This window comes from Adelges cooleyi, unplaced genomic scaffold (assembly GCF_023614345.1).
Source record: "Adelges cooleyi isolate 19-005CV unplaced genomic scaffold, UGA_ACOO_1.1 ACOO_flye_CR_arks_rails_tigmint_CR_PRNA_41, whole genome shotgun sequence".
NCBI lineage: Eukaryota > Metazoa > Arthropoda > Insecta > Hemiptera > Adelgidae > Adelges > Adelges cooleyi.
Window position 1 is genome coordinate 417,793 of NW_026096090.1, and position 25,821 is coordinate 443,613.

Genomic DNA, 25,821 nt, shown 5'->3' on the forward strand with positions numbered 1-25,821 from the left:
GTCAAATATACACACAAACATTGAAAAATCGTTGTCAATAATTTAAAAACTTAACAAATTTCTAAAATACTTATAAGCTAAATTTCAAGTTTTTATTTGTTAGCAAAAAAACTTAGTAAAAATGGTCAGTAGATAGTAAATGAGTTCTTAATGCGATTTTTACAAATTATGACACTAAAAATATATTGATAAATTTCAACAGGGTAAGTGCTGCTTTAAACTAGAGTTCAATTTTTAATTTAAGTTATATGAAAGTAGCATAGGATTGCTTATTATTTTTTTTATTACTTAATTGGCATTCGTCCAAGGAAATATTTGATCGTAATGTAATTTTATCGTTGATTCATAGGTATTTGTGTTTGCCTATCATTGGCAAACGTCAATATAGACCAAATTGATTTTTAAATCAAAGCAATGCTTCTTTAATATTAAATACAAATCTATTAAGCAACTCGACAGAAACCAAATTATTCACTACAGTTGTTGGCTTTGTTTTAAAAAAACAAATGTAGCTATAAAACGACTATATAGTGGAAGTGCCGATATTCTACACGAATATATTGCCAAGTATATTATGTACATTAAAAACGTGAAAGTGTTTGGGAATATAATACTAGGAGAGACAATACCACAATAGTTCCTATAGAAGATAAAATAACAAATTCACGTATCACGGTTTTTGTAAGTTTCTAAATTAAAATCCCAATTTCGAATAAAACTACAGTACATTCTTAGTAGGTACACGGTGGGTCGTGGGAAAAACAGTATTATTTTGTTTGTATGAAGAGTGGCATTTTTCTCACGAATGCTATAAACATAGTATTTACATCAATTTTTCAATTTTAAATAGTATTAAGGATGATCTTCTCGAAACCACAGTAAATATATTACCATATTTTTGTTTGTTTGTTGCAAAAATATATTTCAAAAGTAGATAACACGAACTATACATGTAAAGTAAACACACAATTTAAACAAGAACAATATAATCCAATTTTCACACACAATTTCATTTTGCAATCAAATCACATGTTGTTCTTCCCAATAACTGTAATTTAAATATCAAACTTTTAAACATTGCATCCTTAACTAGCCTAAAAATTAGGTACATTCTCTAAATCCTATCCTAATATTGTCTCAATAAAATTGTTTTTCAATCAAGACAAATTAAAGATTAAAATTCATTCTTCGAACTTAATGTAAATTATTTTAGAGATTTTTTAATCAAAATAGAAGTCAAATAACTTCAACATTCTTGCACATCTTGATCACATCTGATTGTGAGTTACATTGACAAATTCGTGAAATATTTATAACTTAATAAAGTAAAAACTGGCCATAGCGACTGTCAGTTTAGGTTGTTATTTTGTGAATTTATAGTGAGCCTAAGTTGAAAAAAACAGAAATCATTTTAGGTGTTTTACAGTTTTTTTTTTGGAGAGGGGGGGGGGGTTTGGGACCTCTTTATCTTCTACTTATCACCACACTACCAATTAGGTACCACTTGTGATCTACAAAGAGTTGCATGCCCAACTATTTCCAATTAATTTCCTAGGATACAATACGGTCACATAACTAATGTATGGTACAAATCTCAATTAAAAATAACAATAATACGGTCACCTTTTTTTCTTTATTTGTCTATTAATTCTCACACAAGATAGACGTTATGGACCAAATAGCAAATACAGTAAACTATTTACATGTATGAAAAATATCCAAAAATGTTAAACGCTATTATTATTATACTTCTTGTAGTATAAACGTACGGTAAAATATATATCATTATATTGTCATCGCAATGGCATAACTAAGCATATGGTCATATAAATGGATGTACACGTTTTCCACACTTGATGTGTAATATTTGTATTCAATTTTCAATTCTAATTTAACATGACCCAATGCATGGACATGAACTAGGAGAAATCAATTCCAGACTTTGTTGGATAAATATACGTGTATAAAAGTATTGTCTGGACGGATTATTTTAAAATAAATTAATTTCAAACAATAAGGCGAACGGCTTCGTCTGCACTCATAACATGTCTCAACCATTTCAAAATGTTCTCACTCGTTTTTCCTTCATTGGCGCCACTCCCAAATTATCTAATTTCTGATTCTGTCTTAAGAACTAATTTTCTCCCATACTAATATACACGGTATAATCATGTACTTGTATTTGAATGAATCATTGAAATTTAATCAATAAAAAAAAAAATTAACCTTTAAACATACGTTCAAACGCGTAGTACAATAGTAATAAGATATGAATCTCAACCCAATTAACTGGCAAATTTCGTTATAAACGTGTCTCGACTATCATTCCCAGCGCAATACTTATTTATCTTTTCGGCTTAAACACACACACCTCGTCTCTGTTTCGGTTGCGAGTCCTTTGATAGGATTTCGGTCTATTTGTCTGTCCATCACGCGTCACAGGTGCCATTCAACAAATTGCACGAGCTGCTTACAAGATTATTGTACTATTTGTATATTATATTATACACATATATATCTATCATCATCGCATTATCGCAAAATACACCCGGCGTCGACAAACAATAACGATCGTGCGGCACACACGTGCATGTCTATGTTTATAGGTATAATAAATGCATGTATGTATAATTATGATAAAAACCGAAATTGCGCAAGTAAGAGTCCTTCTCTACCTTTTTTTTTTTTTTTTTTGGCGTCGACGACACAAATTTAAGGTATGCCTTATACATATTTATATTAATAACATAAACTATATACAGCGTTATATTTAAATGGGTACGACTGCTTAGGCAATAATATATACAAGATACCTATACATCTATACGTATATAGGTATCTAGAATATGTATATATATATATATATATCCCATATAACGTTATTTTTGAGCTTGTTATTTAGCCAACTTTGAAAAAATATCTTTCATTTTAATTAAAACAAAAGAAATTTATTAAAATCCGTTTAAAATTGTGCAAGTTTTAGTAGATCAAATTGTTTTTTCAATTATGTTCAAATAACGTACTTCGAGTAAAAAATTACTTGAACAATTAAAGTAAGTACCTAACTTTTTAGTTTTTTTTTAAATTGGTTTTATAAAAAATAATACTACTTACCTAGCTAATTTCATGGTAAATATTACAAATTATATTTATTTATTTAATAAATAAACATGGATATTACTATATTAGTATTTTCTTCTATTAAATCTATTTTTTTTTTTCATTTGAATATAATGCCGAACTCTGTCCGTGACCTTCGCGACCCTATTTATGCCGACGTTTTTTTTTTAATTTAAAGAAAATTATGTTTTTAAATTAATAATTTTTCGAATTCGAAAAAAATAATGTTTCAATTATAAAAGCCGTATTTTTTTGTGTTTATAATAGGGAGTAGTGAGATTTAAAAAACGATTTTTTCTAATCAGAGTCTAACTCGGATGTGCTTAGATATAATAAAAAAATGTTGTATACATGTACAAAACCACGATATATCATGATAACGTTTTAATATTTTACCGTTAACAATCATACTTGATGGATTTTTTTTTTTTTTTTGCGTTTTAAATATCGACTATTTTGCTGTCACGTTTTGCAAGACAAAAATAAATCTTCCAAATTTTCCATCCGACCATACAGTAAAGACATTTTGGTTAAAAATTAACTTACAGCACTTTGATGACATAAGCCGTTGATATATTTATAAATGTATAAAAATATATTCGACGTCTAAGCATTTTTTTTTTTTTTACTTCCCCCCCCCTCGAACAAATTACTTAATAAATTGCTAAAAAAAAAAAAAAAAAATTATAACACGAAATATCAAAAGAAGGATTTTCAAGTGTTGATATTTTAGCTTAAATAAGACACTTATTTTCAAATTGAAAATATTTTAATTAGTTTTCAAGTTAGAATTTTTTTAATCCTACTAATCAAATGAAAAAAAAAACAATTCTCGAGGAAGTGTATGAGCTAGGGATCTGAAATTTTTGGGAATTTCTTTTTGCTAATGTATGTACATAAGTATATATGTATATACTCAATCGTTATATGCCGAATAATGATGTGTATATACTGTATATAGTTGTGAACGACGAATAGGACCAAGCTCTGCGCGGTACGCCGGTCATGCACAGTCGGATTCCGGACGCCTTCACCGACGGTAGACCATAACCCGGGTCCATCCCACATAATAAATATATTCACAGTAATATAATATACATATATTATAAAGTATATTATTTGTAATTTAAAAAAAAAAAAAATAGTTAATCGTTTTTTTAATATTCGAATCTAGTTGAAAAAAAAAAAATAATAATAATAATTAATTTTGTTCTACACCGTTAAATGTGACCAAGAAAAGCGCGAGACCACCATGACGTGTTCGGACAAAGGATACACCACCAGGATTAACATCCTTTCGGCGTGCACCCGTTCGGTCGAGGTGGCCAAACACAAACGAATGTTTACCTCAAAAAGGTGCGTAAGACGTTTAAATAAAATGTTTTTTTTTTTTAAAAACTACTATACCCGATAATTTTTGCTCGCCTCCTAGTAACGACAATAATAACAATAACAATAATATTGTCAATCTTGTCCACGCACGTACGCATGAGCACGTATTCGTTTGTACATGTGTGTACTGCCTATAATGTATAATACAATAATAATATTATTGTATCGACGATTAATAATATAATAGTAATATTTATTGTTAGGTGCAGCTATATCGAATATGTACGTACACGTTTAACGGTTTCCAGTTGCCGTGACCGAGTCGATGTATAAAGCTAAGATATAGGCTTTTGATATTAGACTTACAAAGTACACTAATTGATACTTATTTATAAACGTATGATTATGTGTTTAATCAAATGGATGACGTAATTTAAAAATAAGCAATGCGTACCATTCCGAAAAATGAAGTTCTAACTATTAAAACATTAATAATTTTTTATAACAAAATAACAAATACAAGTTTGCAAAAATATAAGTATAATTTATTAAAATCCTGTGGAATTATTCATTAGAGTTTTAGATCCTTAAGTTTAAATGACTTCCCATACTGTTATAAAATTAAAAACTACGGCACTTTTTTAATACAGTTTTGTTTCGGTATATATTTAAAAAAAAACTCATACAAGAACATTATAATACCGGATTTTGGCATATTATAAACTAATTTATTTGAATTATTCTTTATTTTCTAATACACTATCTCAATTCAGATTGATAGAACCTACTGTTATTTGTTAATCTTTTAATTAATCTCAACTATCCTATAGCTATAAATGTATTTAAAACATAAACAACCAATAAAATATGTTTAAAATCACGACTTCAAACAATTATATTATTGTTAATATTTTTGGAATAGGTATTATTTGAAAAGTTTTTATAATTTTATAAAACGATATGAATAGATAACACACGTTTTTTTTTTAATGTTCGGATAAATAAGTTACATAACTTTTGTATAGACAAACAATATTCTGTCTTTTGAAAATACATCATTTTCATTTTTCCCAAGTACAAATTTAATTTATAATCATTTCATTATTTAACACATTAAAATAACAACTTGTTTGTGTCTAGTAGTTCGTAATTAGTTAATATTATTCACTGGAAATTATTAAAAACATTCAAAAGCGGTTTAGGAGTAATGAAAAAAATAAATAGTTTTTTTTTTTTAATTTACATAAAATCGTATTTCGGTAAATCGTTTTCGTAATAGGTCAACATTGTAACATTTATTTTACCGGGAAATCTATCATTAGTATTGGTGTGTGGTAGCTAAATGGTTTTCTAACATATAAGCCTGCGCTTATGTCGTGTACAAAACATGTATTTATATCGAGATAGTACGGCCTTTTTAAGAAGAAAAAAAAAGTGAAGACGCTATTTCCACGATTATCTATGATTGCAAAAAAAAAAAAAAAACATCCGAACTTTCCATTTATTTATAAAAATTGCATAGTGAATAATATGCACAAAAAAAAACTAGAGATGAATAAAATGTGAAAGGTGAAATGCGCGGTTACCGGTTAGTAATATTGACCTTCCTCTAGAACGGATAAACTGTCTATTGTTTTGATCCGCCGCGATTTTGCATTTCCATTGAAATTAGCTCACTGCAAGTGCAATTATGTACGGTTGGATTTCAGCGATTATAGCAGTCTGCTGTGCCGGCATTAATGTGTCTTCCACCGTCTTTTTACTGTGAAATTTAATTCCATCCACTCGAATCGTCTCGAGTCGAGTACACTTCACAGTTCACGCTTTTATTATACAAACAAACCAGCAACGATAATGATGCATTTATTATTATTATTATTATTATACACCAGTATGATGCGCCGTGCAGTGACCACCATTGCATTTGACTCGTACGGATTTATTGAAATAATTGTCGGCGGCCGTCTGAGACATCAATGGAGTAATAATTTATTACAATATAATATTACTGGTTTATAAAATCGTTATTTCAATCGAACCAAAGGTACACGTAGGAAGTAAGAACACATAATATTAAATAGGACACTTTTCGCTAAGTCGGCTTGCTTGGCCGGTGCTTCTCTTCACGGGAAGCGGTTTAACGCCATCTTGACCATATTATATTATATCAGTGAAATGTAATATGTGTACAACATTTTTAGTTTCTATAACGCACAGTATTAAAATGCATTCATAGCATATGTCACTTTTGTTATCTGTGTCAAAATCCCAAGGTGTATTATAATATATGATATTATTATATTGGCGTATAGGATGATCTTTAGTTTCGGTCGGCAATAAAATGTACATAATATTAATGAGTATAATATGTGTCATAAAATGTATACATATACTTCCATATCTCATTCAGATCAAGCAACGATGGTGATATGCCGTATTACAGATGTAATTATTATTCCTTTTCAATTATATTGACTAGACGATAATAATACTAATATAAATTACAAAATGTATTTCATATTTCAATGTCATTGGAGACCCATATATAAAGTGTAATACGTTGTTTTGACAAGCGATGACAACCTTTTTTTTTTTTAAATAATTGTATTTTATATATATTTAAAAATATATATGTTTACAATCTTTATAGGTACAATACAATACAAAATGTGTGTCAAGATTTTGTAATAATATTTTAATAATAAATTATAATACTATATCGCTGTATCATCGTATTCGGTATTTCGTAATAACGCTTTCGAACTTTTCTAGCCTATCTTTTAACAATGGTTGTTATCAGTTTAAATAATCAATAATCTAAATTTTGCTGTCTCTTTTTTTTTTACTATAGGACCAGCGAACTCTTAGCACTCATGGCGCTTTCGTCGACTTTGTTTTTGTTTTTACACACCAGAGATCTTCACACGAGACTTAGATCATTGCAATCAGTGACAAATTCGGCGTCAACTTCGGGTGAGTTGATAATACTTCATCTACAATACATCAGTTGTGTAATATTATTATAGATTAATATTAGTTGCTGTAGTAATTTTATGAAATAGGGTCAAGGTAGGTATAGTCACAGGTTTATAGGATTTGAATATTATAAAATAAATTTAGAAAACAACTGACTAACAAAAACTTGGGTCTTTAAATTAACTATCAGTTTTAGTGAAAAAAAACACTAAAATAAATATTAAAACATCCTCCCCACTATAGAATGCAAAGGGTTTTAAATGTTTTCTTGAGTTTTAACGGTCGTTTGATCAGATTATATATTTTAATGAGGAATAAGAAACTGGAATTATTTTGACTTTCTTTCTTTAATTAGTAGCGAAACTGTATTTTAAAATCTAGTTCAATTTTTTAGTGTTTTTTCCTTGATCTTGTTTGAAAAGGGGAAGTATTTTGATCTAATAATTACCTAAGGTAATGCGGATCAATAGACTGGTTATGTCTTCAAATCGGTCAAGCGATTAAAAAATTCCGGATAAAAACCACAAAATATAGTAACAGAACAGTCACGCTGTGGACCGATCAGCGGTCGGTTATGTTAAATTTTGAAATCAAAAGTGACAAAGTTTGTGTAAGTTAATTTTTTCAAACAAAATCTTAACGTTGAATTTTGCAAAAAAAATAAATGTTTGTTTAATTGAATCGTGTCCGTTAGTTGGAGATTCTGCGTCCCATATGCTGATTGTCGAGAAAAAAAATCTACCGTGTTAAAAACGATGAAAGTTTTAGTATGAATCAATCAAACACTTTAATGAGATAGTAAAATATCGAATATGTAACATGAAATTCAACCTTAGGTTATTACACTTAACAATCATATTATATTTTGCTAAATTATTAATTTTGTAAAAGGTGCGAACGTGTAATTCATATTTGTAAAACATACACTCAACATTTTATTTTTGTTATTTTCTAATTACTCACAAATAAATACTCGTGATGTACACACTCTTTTTCACCGTAGAAAATCTTTTTACACATTCTAAAATGTTTATAATGCTATTTTTTTATTGCATTTGTTGTATGAATGTGTATGAACAAGTTAAAAAAATTTTAATTTCATTTTTTTTCCGTATATTTTTTAGTATTGTGGTTATATGTGTTAAACTCGATTCGTTTTAGAAACTAAACAAACCAATTATTTATACACTAAACACCGTTGCGGCAGTTTGTGCAGATGAAGTTTGATTTTAGTAAACACCTAAAAAAAAAACCGGCGTTTCTATGCCGGCCGTGTCTTTATTGTAATAATAATTAACATGTCCTAAAAAAAAAAAAAAAATAGGATTTTCATTAGATATCTTCCACGTGCGATCTACAGCTCGGTGCTCGCGGTCTCGATCCCTGGCGGTTTTCGATCAAAAACAGTTTTTCGTCTTAATCTTTTTTATTAAACATTTTTTTTTTTTTTGTTTGTTAGTGGAAAAATATACAGCTATGACCAAAATTATTATCTTGTACTGAGGCCTACTCTACGTGCAGTAAATCAATTTTCACCGACTGCGGACATATCTACACAGATATAATAATATGTGTGTGTGTTTTCACGGTATGTACTTAATAGCGTTGTGAACGACTCTCGTCGTGTATTTTTACTTTGAGAATAAGTTAGGGAAGCAAGAACGACGTCATAGTAGCTCTGCACGATTTATTCTTTATGTTCAACACCGGTAAAGACACAGAAAAGCATTAGGCAACTCGTTCACGTACCTTTCTACCTGCCTACCATCGGCTTGACAAAAGATGACCGTTTTTTTTTTTTTTTGCCGGACCACTGCGGTCATTATTATGGCCGCGCGTTGTTTTAAAAAAGAAATAACTAATGTAACAAACACCTAAATGCTTTTTTACATCTGTCTCTCCTTGTCTCGCGAAACAGACATTAGTCCAGTGCCGCCGTGCCCTACATTTATTAAAACGAGACACGATCTTTTCATTATTTGAAGAAAAAAACAATTTTTTGTTAGGTCCATTCAAAAAAACAAACCGCGCGAGTGTAGTTTACACATACATATTATATTATACACTTTCTCCGCGTGTCATCATCTCGCATAAGCATGGCGACTGATTAAATCATAGTGTAATTAAAAAATATTTCTGTACTCTACTTAGGAGACTACAATAGTTTTTTATATGTACATAAACTAGACATATAAACCTGCGTAACGTTTTTCGCATATTTCATAAGGCGGACATCTTCTTAGATAGATTGTTAGTCTTCTCTCTGTCAACGCTTCAGTCAAATAAGTTTAATGACGATCAGCAGGCTAGTATAAGCTCCCCCCCCCCTCCTTAAAGCCGCAAATCAAGGTCCTAGGATTTGAAGGTTTTAACTCTAATAAAAGTTTAGAAATAATTGGTTATGATGTAGCTTCGAGCCTTCAACCGTATTTATTATTTTCCTAACGAAAATCTTGGTTTAGCTAAGCGACTGAATCGTAAAACATATACTAAAAAGTTAATACTAATCTTCTTTGCTTTCTCTCTTTACCATAATAATCAAAGTTTTAGTTCTATACCTTGTGGGTGTAAAAAGGTGTATCTCATTTTTAGGCCAAAATAAATTCCTTGAGATTGGCTCATCTAGATCAAAGGTACAAAACTGTAGGTTTTTAATACCTGTGTGGAGTGACGTTGATTCTTTGTGAGTTAAGCGTTCAGTACTTGTGATGAAATATATTAGCTCAAGTTTCATTCGTATTCCTTAAGAGTTTTATCCCCTTCACATTGTCACAGTGTACAACGATATTATAAAATAAAATGTTCAGCTTAAGGTAATAATTTCACGTTAAATTATTTGACCCAGTTGTAATCGACAAAGGGAGATTGTAACGAGAGATTATTAAAGCCTTTTCGTAGCTTAATTTTATTTATATTAGTAATTATAAATAACAATATTTTAAGCTGTTCCGAGTGCTTTTTAAATTTTGTATAAACTAAGATGATAAAACAACACTCAAAAAATATTTTATAAGACTAACGTTTTTAATAAATACTCAATTAACTATTTTCTAACGAGATAATTAGAATAGACCGTTTTTATAAGTTAAATGTAGTTTGTGCACGAACTAATGCTTATATTTTATTGAATGAAGTACCGCCCAGGATGATAAATAAAAAAAGTGTTTCTCTAGAAAGTGGATGATTCGTGCGTCGGATTTTTGTACTAATGATCTATTTGGATCATAGTAATGACGTAGTGGTGGTTTATAAATTATAATTATTAGTTATAAATGTCTTAGAGGCTCAGTGCTGCATTGCGTCCTTGTGCCGTTGTAAACAGGAAGACATATTCTTGTGGAAAATAAACACGTTAATATAATATGTAATTAAGTAATAATTTCTAATGATTATGAAAATTGTGCGTGCAATGTGTTCATATGGGTGATGTTCATGATTACAGCTAAAAAAAGTGTTATTGACAATAAATGTATGATAAACAATTGTTTTCCTTTTTTTAAAAGGTCGCTTGGTTCTTATCACTTACAATATCAAACTAAAGAAAACATTTAGAAAATATAAACTTTTTGAAACCGCTTTGTTGGAAACACAAGTACAAAAAACATTTCTCAAAAGCATTTTCAAATATTATTTATAATCATACGGTATTTTATTGTATTAGTTTTTTTATAGTCTACCTAAATGGATACATAGTTTATATTTTACAAAATAGAACTATAGAAGGTGTCATTTATGAAAATTGTGATTTTTGGATAACCAGTTTTGAGTTTATGTAGAAGTGAGTTATATACGAAAGAAAAACGTTTAAACGTTCATACTTATTAGCATAGTGCACGCGTACATATTGAAAAATGGTAATACGTGGTACCACTCCTTGGCCGAAACATTTCCATTTGTATTATCTCATAAGCTATACGAAGAAAATCTAAAACTGGTTATCGATCGAAATATATTATTATATGTTTAATCTTTACAGAAACATGCTATTTTTTTTTTATTCGTTTTTAATTACGAATCCGTTACTGTTCGGATATGAAAAATGTTGTTTTGATACCGTACAAGGTCACGAGTACACTAACTGCAGAATAACCTTAACATAGTAAGAGGAATGCACACTGTATGCAGTAACTATATTGAAAATAAAACCGTAAACGAAAACCGACAAATTATAAAAAATAATTTCTCAAACACTTGCGTTGGTTAGTGCATGGCACAGTACGGTTATAATAACGAAAAATAATAATTATGGCTACTTGTGACGATTAACCGAAATCCGGACCTTACTCACCTTTCCCACGCACCAAGGTCGACAAGTTATTGTTATTACTATACTATTATGTATATTGTGTATACAATGTGAAGATAATATTTAGGACCAGACGCGCGCGCGCTGGACTCGTTATGGTCAATGCTTCTGAGCGTAAGACACCCGGTAGCAATTATATTCGAATAAACAAACGGAAAGGCGTATATAATTACTATATTGTGAAGATCATTGTTAGTCAAACAAGAATTAAGTCATTGACAAAAAGATTGCTCTAGTGCTCGCACGCTACGTTTCTTATGGACGCATTCGCAGACGGCCAGAACGTCGATTTAGTGATTTTTATCCACTCATTTTTTTTTATGATTTTTCGTTTTTTATTAAAACCCATGTCGTTAGTTTTTTTTTTATACTTATAGGTATAAACTAGGTTTATACTTATAAGCAGATCTGGCGATACATCTACTATGTATATAATAATTATATTATTGCAAATTGAATAACTAAAAATATTCGATTTGTATAATACCTTCCAATTTATCCAGTCACGTTTACACATTTTTTTTCTTACAATTTTTTATTATTGACCGTACGATATAATTATTACTTGTAAACCGAATATCCGGGCGATTAACTAAAGGATCGCTATAATTTTCGTTTTGCAATGTCGAATGGAGAATATTTTACATGTTTACATGTGTGGTCGCTCGCGGGTAAAATCATATTTAATGGTAAATATAAATTTTCCAGTAGAGTCAATTATTTATTTATTTTTTAAACAACAAAGAAACATTGGTAATATTATAATTTCATATTAGGAAAGATTATCACATTGGAGATGTTTAAAGAATATTTTTATCTAAAGTCGAGTATACAAATCGTTAGTTTTGCACAATTCTCGAACCCGATCAACTTAGGCTAAAGTTTTAACAGTTCATTCTCCTTTTCTGTTTCTTCTTCTGCTGTCTTAAACATATTTAACACTACAACAACAAATCATCACAGAACTGTCTATTTTGTACCATTATATAAGCATTATTAATTTCTTTACTTAATACTGACAATTAAAGTCAGACCAATTTTTTTTTTGCGGTACCCATTTTGTTTTTTAACCGCTTATAATCATAGAATAATGTATAAAATTTACTTCGATGACATAAAAGCTGTCCCCGTTTTTAATAAGTGTGTTTTGTTTTTTAGAAATTTGTGTTATGACTTATGTCTAGCAATAGACACTTAATAACTTTCTGAACATTGTATACAAGCAACGGTTCATCAATTTTACTGCCAGAAGACATGACTTGTATACAATGTGAACTTTCAAACGTCATTCCTGTAAAATTAAAAAAATATCACAACTTATCACACTTGTTCGCTATGCCTTCGATTTTTACCATTAGTCTTTGATCAAATTTATGTCAATCTCGTTTGTGATATAAAATTATTGTTGAGAAAGTCCCGTTTTATAAACTAATTCGTTTTGTTTCTTCGTCCACGTTCTTTTAAAAATATGAGAACTTGTTCTTTAGTTCAAAACTCGTAATATTATCAGTAAATCGGTAATTTCTACTTGAAACTGTTGCCAACCGAATGAGTTGTATAAAAATGTAATTACATATCCAAGTACAATAGAAAAAAAAAAGTATGTTCAACAAGGACTTAAAGAAACTCTCATTTTCGGTGCTTTATTCGAACACCGGAAGCAGTCCTAAACTTCGATCCTACAAAATAGACTTCCTTATAGACTTCGCTCATTCTTAAAAATAAGTATAAAACGTTGAAAATGAAATTTTCATACATACTACTAGTACGCCTATAACAGTAATGTGAGAAGATGCGAAGGCGAAGCTATCTGTTTGTGAATTCAACACACTTTGTATTGTACCTTTACATTTCTTTTTTGTACAAAAATATCGTGTGAATTCGCGACGTTACCGAAAGTAAATTATTGGTATTGTGTAAACGAATAACGCTAGTTGGAAATGTTGCCGTCGGATGTACCATGTAGAAATAAATACATTAAACAATATGCACTATATACATTTATCAAAAAAAAAAAAAAAAACGTTCAACTCGCGATCACTGACTATACACTGCATACAGTATGTTACAAAACAACAGCCGTTGTTGTTTTCAGACAACAATTATCGAATTTTCAAATTTATTATTATTATTTTTTTTTTTTACAAATTTTTCAAAACATAGGTACTTATTTTTTAAGATTAATACATTTTTTTTTCTAGCCCTTTAAAATACAAATTGAAAATATCCGTCGCAGTCGAGTTCAACGCTACAACATCCGCTTTGCGGGACATACTGTACAACGTGTGTTTATTGTTATTATTATTATGTTGTAGGAGAAGAACCGATTATTCTACATACATATTATATATATATATATATATTTCCTCAATTCTGACGTTCGGTATGTGAAAGCATGATGATGATGTACGTCGTGAACGCATATTGGAAAACGAATAGTATGTGTGTATATTATAATATTGCGATTATTTTCGGATATCTCCGTGTCTATCTGCTTTTTGTGCACATGGTCACGCGATCGTTGTGTTGGAAAAATGGCCAAAGATATTTAAAATCTATTATTTTTTTTTGTTGTCCATGTATACCGTATGTATATCTGCTGTGTTGTGGGTGAAAGTGACCGGACCTTGTCATTGACCCTAACCACCTCTGACACAGCGACTGCGTCGCCCCGGGGGGACTAGTTCCAATACGCGCTATTTTTATGTCGGATTAAAAATGAAGGACAATCAAATGGGGCAAAACATCCAGACACCCTATATACATTTTTTAAATGTCGCGCCTAACACACAAAACATATATGGCAATAAAATAACTCTCTACGCCATCTTTCGAATAAAGTCTCCAAAAGGTTAGGTAACTTCAAATGAGTAAAAAAAAAGGCAACGTTTTTTCTGGGGTAAGGTTTTTGACTTTTTCAACTTTTCTCAGCTTCGCCGCATCGAAGCTAAATACTTGATCAAAATTGTACGTTTTAGAGGTCAATGATTTCGAATTTGGTGATTGGGATTGGGAGGCAATCGATTGTACACATTAAATATTAGGCTAAAAATACAATAATGTTGCATATTTATATATTAGACCATTTACAATGTCATGATGGTACCTCAAAATAGCATTAAAAATCCACGTTGTGTCGTTTTTGAGTTTTTGCACAATAGTAAAAAATGTTTACAACAGACTTTTTTTTTCTTTACATTTTTTAATAGATATTGATTAAACTACCTACAGTCTAATATTCAACTTTTAAATAACAAAATTGCGCCTAAAAAATAAAGAAAAACCTTCCAGTCCCTGTAGGAGGGGAGGGGGAGGCTATCAAAATTTGGTTTTCAGTTGATTTGTGAAGAGGGGTAAAAGTTAAGACTGAATAATATAAGTATCTTTGATTTTCTTTCAATATTGTTTACAACCAATATTTTTCGTCCAATGTATTTTCAGACCACTTTTTTAATAACTACTGCATTTTTTGTTAAGATATAAAAACAGAATTTTTTTTAGGTTTCTTCCTTTAAGTTCTATCTCTAATGAATAAATGACTATAACTATAAAATGATTAATATTTTGTTTTTAAGTCGACCAACTCGTCTGAAAGGTTTGATTAGTGTCTGACGAATGCCGTCGGCAACACAATTTCTCTTGAAATCCGACCGTTTCGTCAGAAACAATAACAAACATTCTGTATAGTTCCTGAGAGTGAGTATACAGATATATATATATATATATATAAATATAATGGATTATGTACCTACCATATTATAGTGATGATCGCGAAACGCATTTGCATCAACAGCGGACTGCGATGCGCGTAACAAGGAAATGATATTTGTACAGCGAGGTAGGTAAACTATAAAATAACATGTTCATGATGTGTACAGATAGGTTATGTTAGAAATCGGATTTATGCAGTTGAATTCCCGGTGCAAGTGCAACGTTTTAGTAAGTAGACATATTATACACGATGTCGTTTTCCGGTGCGTTCTACCTGTATACCTATCACTAATCAGAACAAACAAATAAATCCGTCTGACCTTTATTCGTTTTAGTTTCTCGGCTGCTTTGACATAAAAATGTGGTTTAACTTATTGTTAATAAATAGTTTTCTTTTTTTTTTTAAATTAAAGAAAACCATTTGTATTTTTATACAAATGCAAGTTAATGACAATTCGGTCGAACGAAAATGTTTTTGTTTTTTTATTTTGTATAAAGTATTTGAAAATACATTGTGCGCTCTCTAAAATGATATTTCAAAAGAAACAATTTACTTACTAGTATTGATAATAATTTAGCTTTGATCCCGATGAATAATGATGATGTGTTTTTTTTTTATGACTGTAGACGTCATTCTTAAGAGTAAAATGTAAATTTTGGCTGAAACTTACCCTGACCACCCAAAGATTATTGATCACATGTGGGTTGATGGTAATTAGCTGACTATTTATGAATTACCCAATTTTCCCAACAATTCTATTTTTTGTTTTTGTAAGCTATAAGGAATGATTATTATTATTATAGAACATTATAATTCACATGTCCCCCGCCTAAGCGGTAAAAAGCTCTCAACTAGAAAAATAATCATTATATTTAGAACTGATTATCGACGAGTCATTGTTTTTGTTGAACATTTCTCTATTGAAAAAAATGGTCAAAATTGTCGGTTGTCAGCATTGTCGTTTAAAATGAAATGTCAATGGCTTAATGTCGACTAACGGGAATTAAGGTCACTGTTGTAATATCTCTTTGAAATTACAGTTTATATAGGTACATACTATGTGCTTCATAGTGGTAATGTGATAGTCAAGATAGAAAACTATGTATTTCCTACGATATGTTAATCCGATCGGACTATAAGATTAAATTTCCAGCGTAGATGGCATCTATTTGTGTATCCACATTTTCCCGTCTATTACAACGACAACACAACACATCCGTTTATTTATGTATTTGGCTCATTTCTCGGCTACACCGTGAACAAAATATACTTCAGTGTACCGTTAAACTGTTATTTAACATCGTAATAAACAAATTATAACATGATGTATACAAGAATAATAATAGCTGATCGATAGGTATAACACATTGCGCTGTTCAACGGAACGACTCGCGTTACTATTGTATCATTGCTTTCATGTAGGTAGCGTAAAATCCATGCAACTATCTTTAATTCGTCCAATCGCTGTGAAAAGTACTAGATAGTCGTCGATAAAGTGTATGCAATTTCAAGGTCTTGGCGGTAAAGTAAAATACAGTACGACGCCACAGAGGAAGAGGTCCTCGCAGTGTCCGACGATTAAGCGGAACTAAGATGGCATATTATTATCTGTACAGTTAATATTATTTGTAAAAAATAATAATAATAGTACAGTTTAGGTAACAAAAAATATACTATTGGTAACTGCGGCCTGTAATTTAAGACTTGGCAAATTTATTATTTTCCCCTAATGGTCTTGGCGACCATTGTGGTCTATCGAATTTAATAACCTTTAAGACGGTTAGGTTATAATTTCAGTCTTTACTTCGACATCGTATTTGATACCGTTGCTGTTCTTTTATGATTTTTCCGGTAGTAACAATAGGATTTCTAGTTTATCGATTTTGAAAAAGCCGTGAATAGATATCAAATAATAATTTAGACTACAATACACAAGTAGAAATCAGTGGCATGACGACAGTTCACGGGGATGGCTAAACAAAAAACATATTTTTTCAAATGATTTCAAATGCTGTAGGGACTCAATGAATTGTTTGTGGTATTTTTCACATAAAAACCTACTGGTCTGCAGACGAGAATACATGTATAGAAATCAAACTTTTAAACGGGTCTATTTTTCTCTAATGATTTGTATCACTTAATTATAAATTAAAATAATTCTTAAGAACCCGCAACCAAGCCCGTCCCACCGTGCTGACTTTTTGAGAAAACAAATTTTTAATCATCTTTTCGGTTTCGATATCCTTAGCCCGTGTTAAGTTTAGTACCCCATCATAAACGTCGGTTCCTTAGGAATTTTGTTGTTCAATCGTTTAAAAAAAAAACTATATTTTTTATATACTATGTATTTCCATCATAACTTATTAGTACAACCGTTTCTCAATGAAACCACGGAGCGAAGAGGAAAGTGTAAACTTCTTTTTTTTGGCGTTATCCCATTACGAGATAAAATTTTAAATGGAATACATATATTATAATAAAAGAAACGCGTCGTTGGTAATTAAGCGATTTAAGTCTTCTCGAGTGGAAATATCAATAGGATTGTTTAGACGCTGTTGATTTAAATATAATTGTTACATTATATTATTAGCCTGATATCATCGAAACACGAGCGTTTTTTTTTTTTACATTATCCGCTCTCTATTATTCACTTGCTGTGTCTTAAACGTAACGACCGTTTCGAAATTATAGTGCCGATTGTTATTTTATATTGTTGTATGCATAATAATATATATATATATATATATATATGTATACTCATCGGTGGGTACCTAACATTAATTGTAAATATATTAGCGTTTCTTCTCTCTATCCTTCAATCCAACTGAACCGTACCCGTATTACAGTGTTAATATGGATAACTTTTGCATGTGTGTGTGTGTGCACATATTACACTATAATACACATCGTAAGCGCCGGTAGTGTACTCGAAATTTGACGTTAAGATTGTTATTATATGCCCACTCTGATCTATTATGCTGTCACGCCGTCACGTCCGAACAATACTTGAGATATACCCCACGGGTATATACATAATGTAATAATATTCGAATACACAGAATAAGTGTTATTTGCATAAGGTTCAAACAACTAGAATACGTTGCGACACTGGTCGGTTCGAAATCAGAACGGATCTAGATACACTGGAATGATAACTTAATAACACAATAGCACATATAGGTGCACGCATCGGCTCACGTTAACGGATATGAAGCGAAATTGGTAAATTTTAGTGTTTCGCAAGTACGATATTATTACCAAGACATAACCTATTGTAATTTTGTACCCAGCTCGATTCCATATAAACGATAATGATGGAAAATATATCCGATAGACGACTCGGTAGTAATTGCATAATATTATATGTACCGGTTATCGCATACAAATAATAATAATAATAATGCATTATTTTTTTTTTTTGTTATTTATTATTATACTGTTTCTTCGTACATGCGGAAATGCGAATTTTTTTTTTAAACCAATTTTATCTGTGCAAATCTGAATGTCACGAATGCGTATTAAATGTTTATAGGACACACGCGATACCTGTTCTGTCAAAGGCATCAAGTATAATACCTATACATTAATATAATATTATCTTCTTGCCGATTTCACCGACTTTCCAACAAACGTGTGTAAATTAGCACGAAGTGCACAACAGCGCCAAAACCGGTGCACGTATAAGACTGCTGTGTACGCTTTACGTTCTGACACAGTGACCAGCTGACAGGTGGTTTTTCATTAGCACAATGTTTGTTTACATTATGATATTTTATATTATATAAAAAAAAAAAAATCGTTTTGTGATCTTTAGCAGTAGGTACGCATATGATGTATCATATGTTACATTAGTGCCATTAAAACATATACATAAAAAAAAATTCGGACTATTTATATGTAGATTTAATAGATTAATCTATTCTGTGCTTAGACGATATCGTCTGTTACAAAATATTTTATTTAGACGAACATATGTTGTAATACTTGATATAAATATTGTAATTTTTCTATAAAAAAAAAAACCATAACTACTCATTATGCAATTTCCATCGATTTTTCAGTTTATGAAAACAATGTTAAGAACAAAAATCGTTTTTTTGTTTTAAATCCAGATTTTAAAAGTTCTATCCCAAATAAGTACCCCGTAATAACAGCTATAACTAGGAAAAAACATTCACTTTGCCATAGAGATTCCATTGGTCCTATCTCTAACGTATATCTATTTCTTTTAATATGAATAAATAAATTATTAATTACATTTTAACATACTGAAATTTAAGCATATTTAAATGTATACAAATTCAAGCCATCCTAAGCAGTTTGACATACATAATGAAGTTATAAAAAACATATAGGCAGTTGCATATTTTTTTAGAGTTTACCATTTGGATGTCCTTAGTTTATTTGAAGATTTTATTTGTTTATATAATATAAAAAAACACTAAATCCTTATTTGAATCTCACGAATATTCGAATCGAATATATTATAACTATAATTTTGCTTTCTTGTAAAACGTTATAAAATTAATATGATTCGTACCAATTTTGGTACCCCGACGCTTCACGGTTACATTTTATTTAGTACACAAAGATTTGGCAAATATTTTTTTAAATGTTAAATACTCATGACCTAGACTGTATTTGAGTAACATCTGTGCAAAAAATATATAGAGCATATAAAACCTTTTTTAGGTTGGTTTTTTTTTTTATCTGCGAGTTTAGACAAATAACGTAATTTCATTTTTGTACATATATTAACCATAGTGAAAAATTGAATCTATGAAGACTATGTGTGATCGGTCACGAATAAAAAAAAATCTTTTTAAGCATGCAAGAACGTTAACACATCATAAAACCAATTACTGGCATTACAAGCAACCGCTAGACTACATAATCAGAAATGTTTATGGATCGCTTTTTTTAAAAAATAATAAGATACCGATTTTTTTTGTTTCAAAGTATAAATAATGTAGTTAACAATTCGACTAAACGTGGGCATAAACTGGTGTTTTAATGGTTCTGGTTAGTTTCTAATGACGTCACAGTTATAAAAAAACAAAACTTTTTTAAACAACTATTTAACTGCCAAAATATTTATATGAAAAGATGAACGCTCATTAAAAATCGCTCACACGATGAATATTATAGTTTTTTTTTTTTTGTACAATTTCAACTGTGAAAAATTAAATCGCATTATGAAAAATCTATAATTGTCTATAGGTACTTTTTTTGTAAAAGCATAACTTGTTTTGAACTTTTACTTTTAATAGCCGGTAAATAGCATCACATAATATAATACAACTTATATGGTAGGTACCTGTAAAGCGTGTAAATAAACGGATGATACATTTAGAATTAATTTCATTAGCGCACATACCTAATACGTATTACATGACAATTTAATCGTTTATGGGAACAAGTTTTTTTTTCCACTTTTAGTCACTGTAAAAATGATTAGAGATTAAACAATTTTTTTACAGATTATCCAACTTGTAAAGCGTACTCGAATCATAATTGTTTTTTACACAATGCCGTAACAGTAAAAATAAATCTTCAATATATTTCTTTTGAAATCGTGAACAATCAATATAATATGCTCTAGTAAATGTCAGCTAGGCTTGGATCAATATCACACTTTGGCAAAATTCAGTCGGACAATTAAAACAAAATATTCATACAATATATATATATATATATATATTGGGTGATTCTCTTTTATCATGAACTACTCATTATCTCACTAGGCCAATTTATAATTTAATTTTTTTTTTCATAGTGCTTTTATATAATGCGATATCAATTTTCCACAAATTATTATGTTTCTCTCCCCCTCCCCAGCTAGTTTTTTTTTGGTAGCAACTTATAAAACTTTTTTACAAAATCTTAATTTAAAGGTTAAACTGTGATGTGTAATTATTAGTTCAATAACTAGGACTCTATTTTGGTAGTAGTTAATTTATTTTTTGGACTATCACAGCTACCTTGAAAGCGATTTAAAAATGTTTTATTCATCTCTACACGTTTAAGCAGACTGAAAATAACTCGCTTAATTTTGGTTTTAGAGTAAAAGCACCGATTATAAAATTAAAAGAGAACAATATTCCGGAGGGCAAGACGGTGCGTTTTTTTCATTATTCCAAGCTTAACGCTCAATACATAGTTTAGAAATAACAACTATTTTAACATTTTTAAATGACTGTAACTTTTCAACAAAAAAAAAATGCACAATTTTCAGTTGGCGTAAACATGTTTTTACCACTGAATATCACCGGTGCGACGCCCTCGTAAGAGAAAATTACTGTTATAGAAACCTATATAGGCGCAGTCAAAACTATTTTGTTTTTTTAAATATTAAAAATAGAACCGATAACCGGGATATTTATTTGCATAACAACATTTACTATCTATATTAATTTGAATATAAAAAAAATTATAAATACTAAGTTAAGCTAAGAACGCACGCTGTATTTATTACTTGTAGTATGTACATAAAGTATTATTTTTAGTAGATTTTTAGTTCATTAACTTGCGTGACCAACGACTTTCCACAAAAAAAAAACATTAAGCAGTTGAAAACCCATTAAAAGGTGCTCGTTCAGGAGAGACTTCTTAAGAGAAATTGACTGTTATAGAAAATTCGTGGGAATCTACTACTTACCTATTAATCATTGATATTGGTTATTGTTTTTCCATTTAGTTTGTTGATGAAGGGGCATAGGCAATATAGTAGAAGAACGGTAGTAGTCCATATGTACAAATATGTTTAATTATATTTTGGTTTAAAAAAAATTTTAAAGGTCACTTTTTTGTTATCTGTTGTCATTTTTTAAGAACTTTAAGCACTTCCAGCCCTTTATAAAGTCGGTTACTTAAAAATAAAAATAAACATGTGTAATCTTCAACAAAAACGAGTAGGTGCCTTAGATGTACATATATCCGTCATTATTGAATTGTTTTTTTAGTCGTTATTTTTTTTTTTTCCATTAAAAGCTTACCAATACGATAAAAATAATTATTGGCCGATTATTTGACTTGAAGACATCCAGCAATAAAGAACAACGATGGAGAGAGTATTTTTATTATTTTTTACTATCATCATTGCGTTAAAAAGCGACATCAATTTAATTACAGGTATCACGGTGATGGTCAATTTAGGCCAATTATTTTATTACGAATATATATTTTTTATTCTCCTGGCCCGACGGTGTGGAAAAACGTAATCGTTTTAAACGGATCTTAATGTCGTGTATTGTTTTGTATGTAGCACAGAACGATGGTACCTACTACCATACTTTATATATATATATATACATAAATATATCTGTAAATGTTATTTTATAAGTAGACGGGTGTACAAGATGATGATGATGATAATAATAATAATAATATAAATACAAATTCGAAATAAACCAAAGAATAGAAAAATATAATATGCAATTGTCATAAGACGAAAACGATTTTTTTTTTATATATTATTATAATTGCGTTTGTATAATAAGTAATAACATCCAACGTCCTCTTGGTAGTCCTTGTGTTGATGTATTTCACGGTTTCATAAGAATTACACAGGTGCACAATTATTTATATATATATATTATGTGTGTATACAGCAGTTAAATTCCGGTGTCGGTAACGGATCGTCAAAATGAGCTCGCCATGGTATGTGCGATACTACTACTATACCGAATATAGTATCCTACGAGTATAAAATGTTTTTTTTTTTTAAATACTCGTTTATCTGATACCAGTATGGTAGTTTTTTTTTTGTAGTCCATCGTATCGACCGGATTTGTTTTTATAAGAAAATAATATAACAATAAAATAATAATGATAAAACGTTTTTTATATTTCAGGAGATTCTTCGTCTGCCATGGAAATCGACATTGATAATTTCATACAACGCGACGAGGTAAGTAGATTATTTATTTATTAGGTTTATTGTGTAAAACACAAACAGATACATTTTGGTTTTTTAGTAATAATTAGTAGTAATATTAGTAATGTATAATAAATAAATGTAGTAATGTGTATACACGAGACCTTCAGCATTTCATGGTTCACCTGTACAAAAACAAGTATTTGAATTTCCGTGTGAATTTTTTTATTTTTAACAAGTTAATGGTTAACCGTAGTATAATCTTAAATTTGCATTATAATTAGTGTTTTAATTATCACCAAAAAAAAAATCCATTTATGACGTATTTTAGGATTACTGTATTAGGTTGTTTCCAATCCTTATCTAGTTAAAAAACGGGTATTAAAAAATATTCAGCAAGATAAAATGTAAGTTAATTATACATTTTTTTTTTTCATTAAACGACATCGCATTTTGTTAATTTTGTTAAGTAAATAACTTATATAAGATGTAAAGTACATTAGGTCAATAGTATAAATGATTATATAATGATAATAAATTATTCTTAAAATAATATGAAAATATATGCTATTATAAAATATAATTATTTTTGTATTATTTGTCTCAACTATACTATATCATTGGCGTTAATTTATTTTATATTTGTGTATCTGTATAAATTATAAATTCGATTAGGAATTGTGAAATTGTAGATCCTTAAAAAAAAAATATTTAAATCAAAGTTTTAACAGATCTTTTCCGAATTAAAAATTGTAATTCTGTTAAATTTGATCTTTGGATGTTTAATATTTAACGTTCAGTTATAAAAGAGAGAGAGTGAAGGGCATGTTCTAATTAAGATTGTGTCCGATTCAGTTATTAGGCAATCGACTAATATATATTTGTTTATTCAAAAATTGTTTTATACGACGATTTAACCCAATTTTCGTTCGATGACTTGACAGTTTATACAAAACAGCTTTTATATCTTGTTTTTTTTTTTAGATTATGGTGTCATTTGTGTTGTTCTTAATTTTGCTTTCTGTTTGTTTTTAAATATTATCATGTGCGTTACGGATATTACTCGGAATTCGATCATACTCGCTGCCACTTTTACTGAGAAACCCATTTTTTTGTGGTGTACCAGTCTACTATGGTATTCTTAATCTCCCTGGAGTTGATAAAACATATATCAATAGTAGATGTTCTAAACTAAATTCATATAATATAGTGCAAAAGAAAGATAATAATATACATACTATAAGATGTATAAGATACTAATTCTAAAAATATTAAAATATTTAATTGTACATATTAATTACATTAGGTATTTTATATTTGCTTTTGTAATCCTAGTAGGCGTTTGGATTTTTTTTGGGAAAACTAAATTCGAACATTAAGTGAGGTCTGAAATATAATTTTATGGAAAAAAACAAGGCAAACTTTATGTCTATGGTTAATAACATAATAAAACAATTTTTAATAACCAGAATTTGGATCATATGTACACATCTGTACTTGTTTTACAATAAATCTTAAATTTTTTGAAACAGATGTTGAATTTTTCCCTACTGTAAAATTTGTTAAAAATCACTTGTACGGTTTAGATTCCCATTGTTTATTAATATTTTATAGTATAAAATGATCTACTGCCATCAATTACTCCAATTTATAATATGTGAACTAAATTTTTACACGCAAACTTATAATAACTATTGAAAATTGTAATTACATTTTTGCGTGGATTAAAATTATTTTTATCGTTTAAATGTACACAGCTGTGCGTAAATTGTTTTATTATATTATCTAGAAAACCATTTTTTTTTTTTATATTCAAGTTTATAAACTTATCGGTTATCAATAAACTAGTAGGCCAAGCAAACGCGTTGTTAAAGATCAACAGAGAATTTTCAATGAATAGAAAATGGTTTGGACAATCGCCTATCTAGAAATTGTAATTTTAATTTTCAATAGTCCCGTGAAGCGTTAAAGAGAAAATTTAAAGAAAACTATCAAGCGAGGAAAGAAAACAAAATGTTGTTTTCTGGAAATTAAATACCATGTGATTAGATTGGACGGGTTGAACGAACTGAACTCATCTCCGTGAGAAACAAGTTTCATAATTACCAGCTAAGAAAAAAAAAACAATGTACCGTGAAGACTATTAATTAAATGAAAAGGAAAATTATTTGCGAATAAGTAAAAATGTGTTTAATCATTATACGTCAAAAATTTGATGAATTTGTGTAAAACAAGAATGACTTATATAAGCGATAAGTAATGGCTGCAATAAAAAAATAACTATATGTAGGCTTATATAAGAGTAGTTGGAGATTAGATTAATACATAATAATAAACAAAAAACAGACAGTAAGCCTAAATGAACTTATTTGTTTAAAAAAAAAATACATTTTTTACTATTTCTATTAAAAAAACTACTTACATTTACAATTTTTCCGACGATTTACCAATATCTTATGTTTATAATTTAATTATTGAAATATACTACTAAGCGTCCGC

At 29.5% G+C, this 25,821-nt stretch overlaps 1 protein-coding gene across 1 annotated transcript in view; it reads left to right on the forward strand.

Annotated features, from left to right (window-relative positions):
- The first annotated feature begins 4,146 nt into the window (after positions 1 to 4,146).
- The window catches only part of LOC126841759 (heparan sulfate 2-O-sulfotransferase pipe), a 29,959-nt gene continuing 8,284 nt past the window's right edge, over positions 4,147 to 25,821 (forward strand). The window contains exons 1-3 of the mRNA XM_050578395.1: positions 4,147 to 4,476; positions 7,304 to 7,425; positions 23,300 to 23,355. Coding sequence (XP_050434352.1) covers positions 4,373 to 4,476; positions 7,304 to 7,425; positions 23,300 to 23,355 — 282 coding nt within the window. The 5' untranslated portion in view covers positions 4,147 to 4,372. The remainder of the gene's footprint in view (positions 4,477 to 7,303; positions 7,426 to 23,299; positions 23,356 to 25,821) is intronic.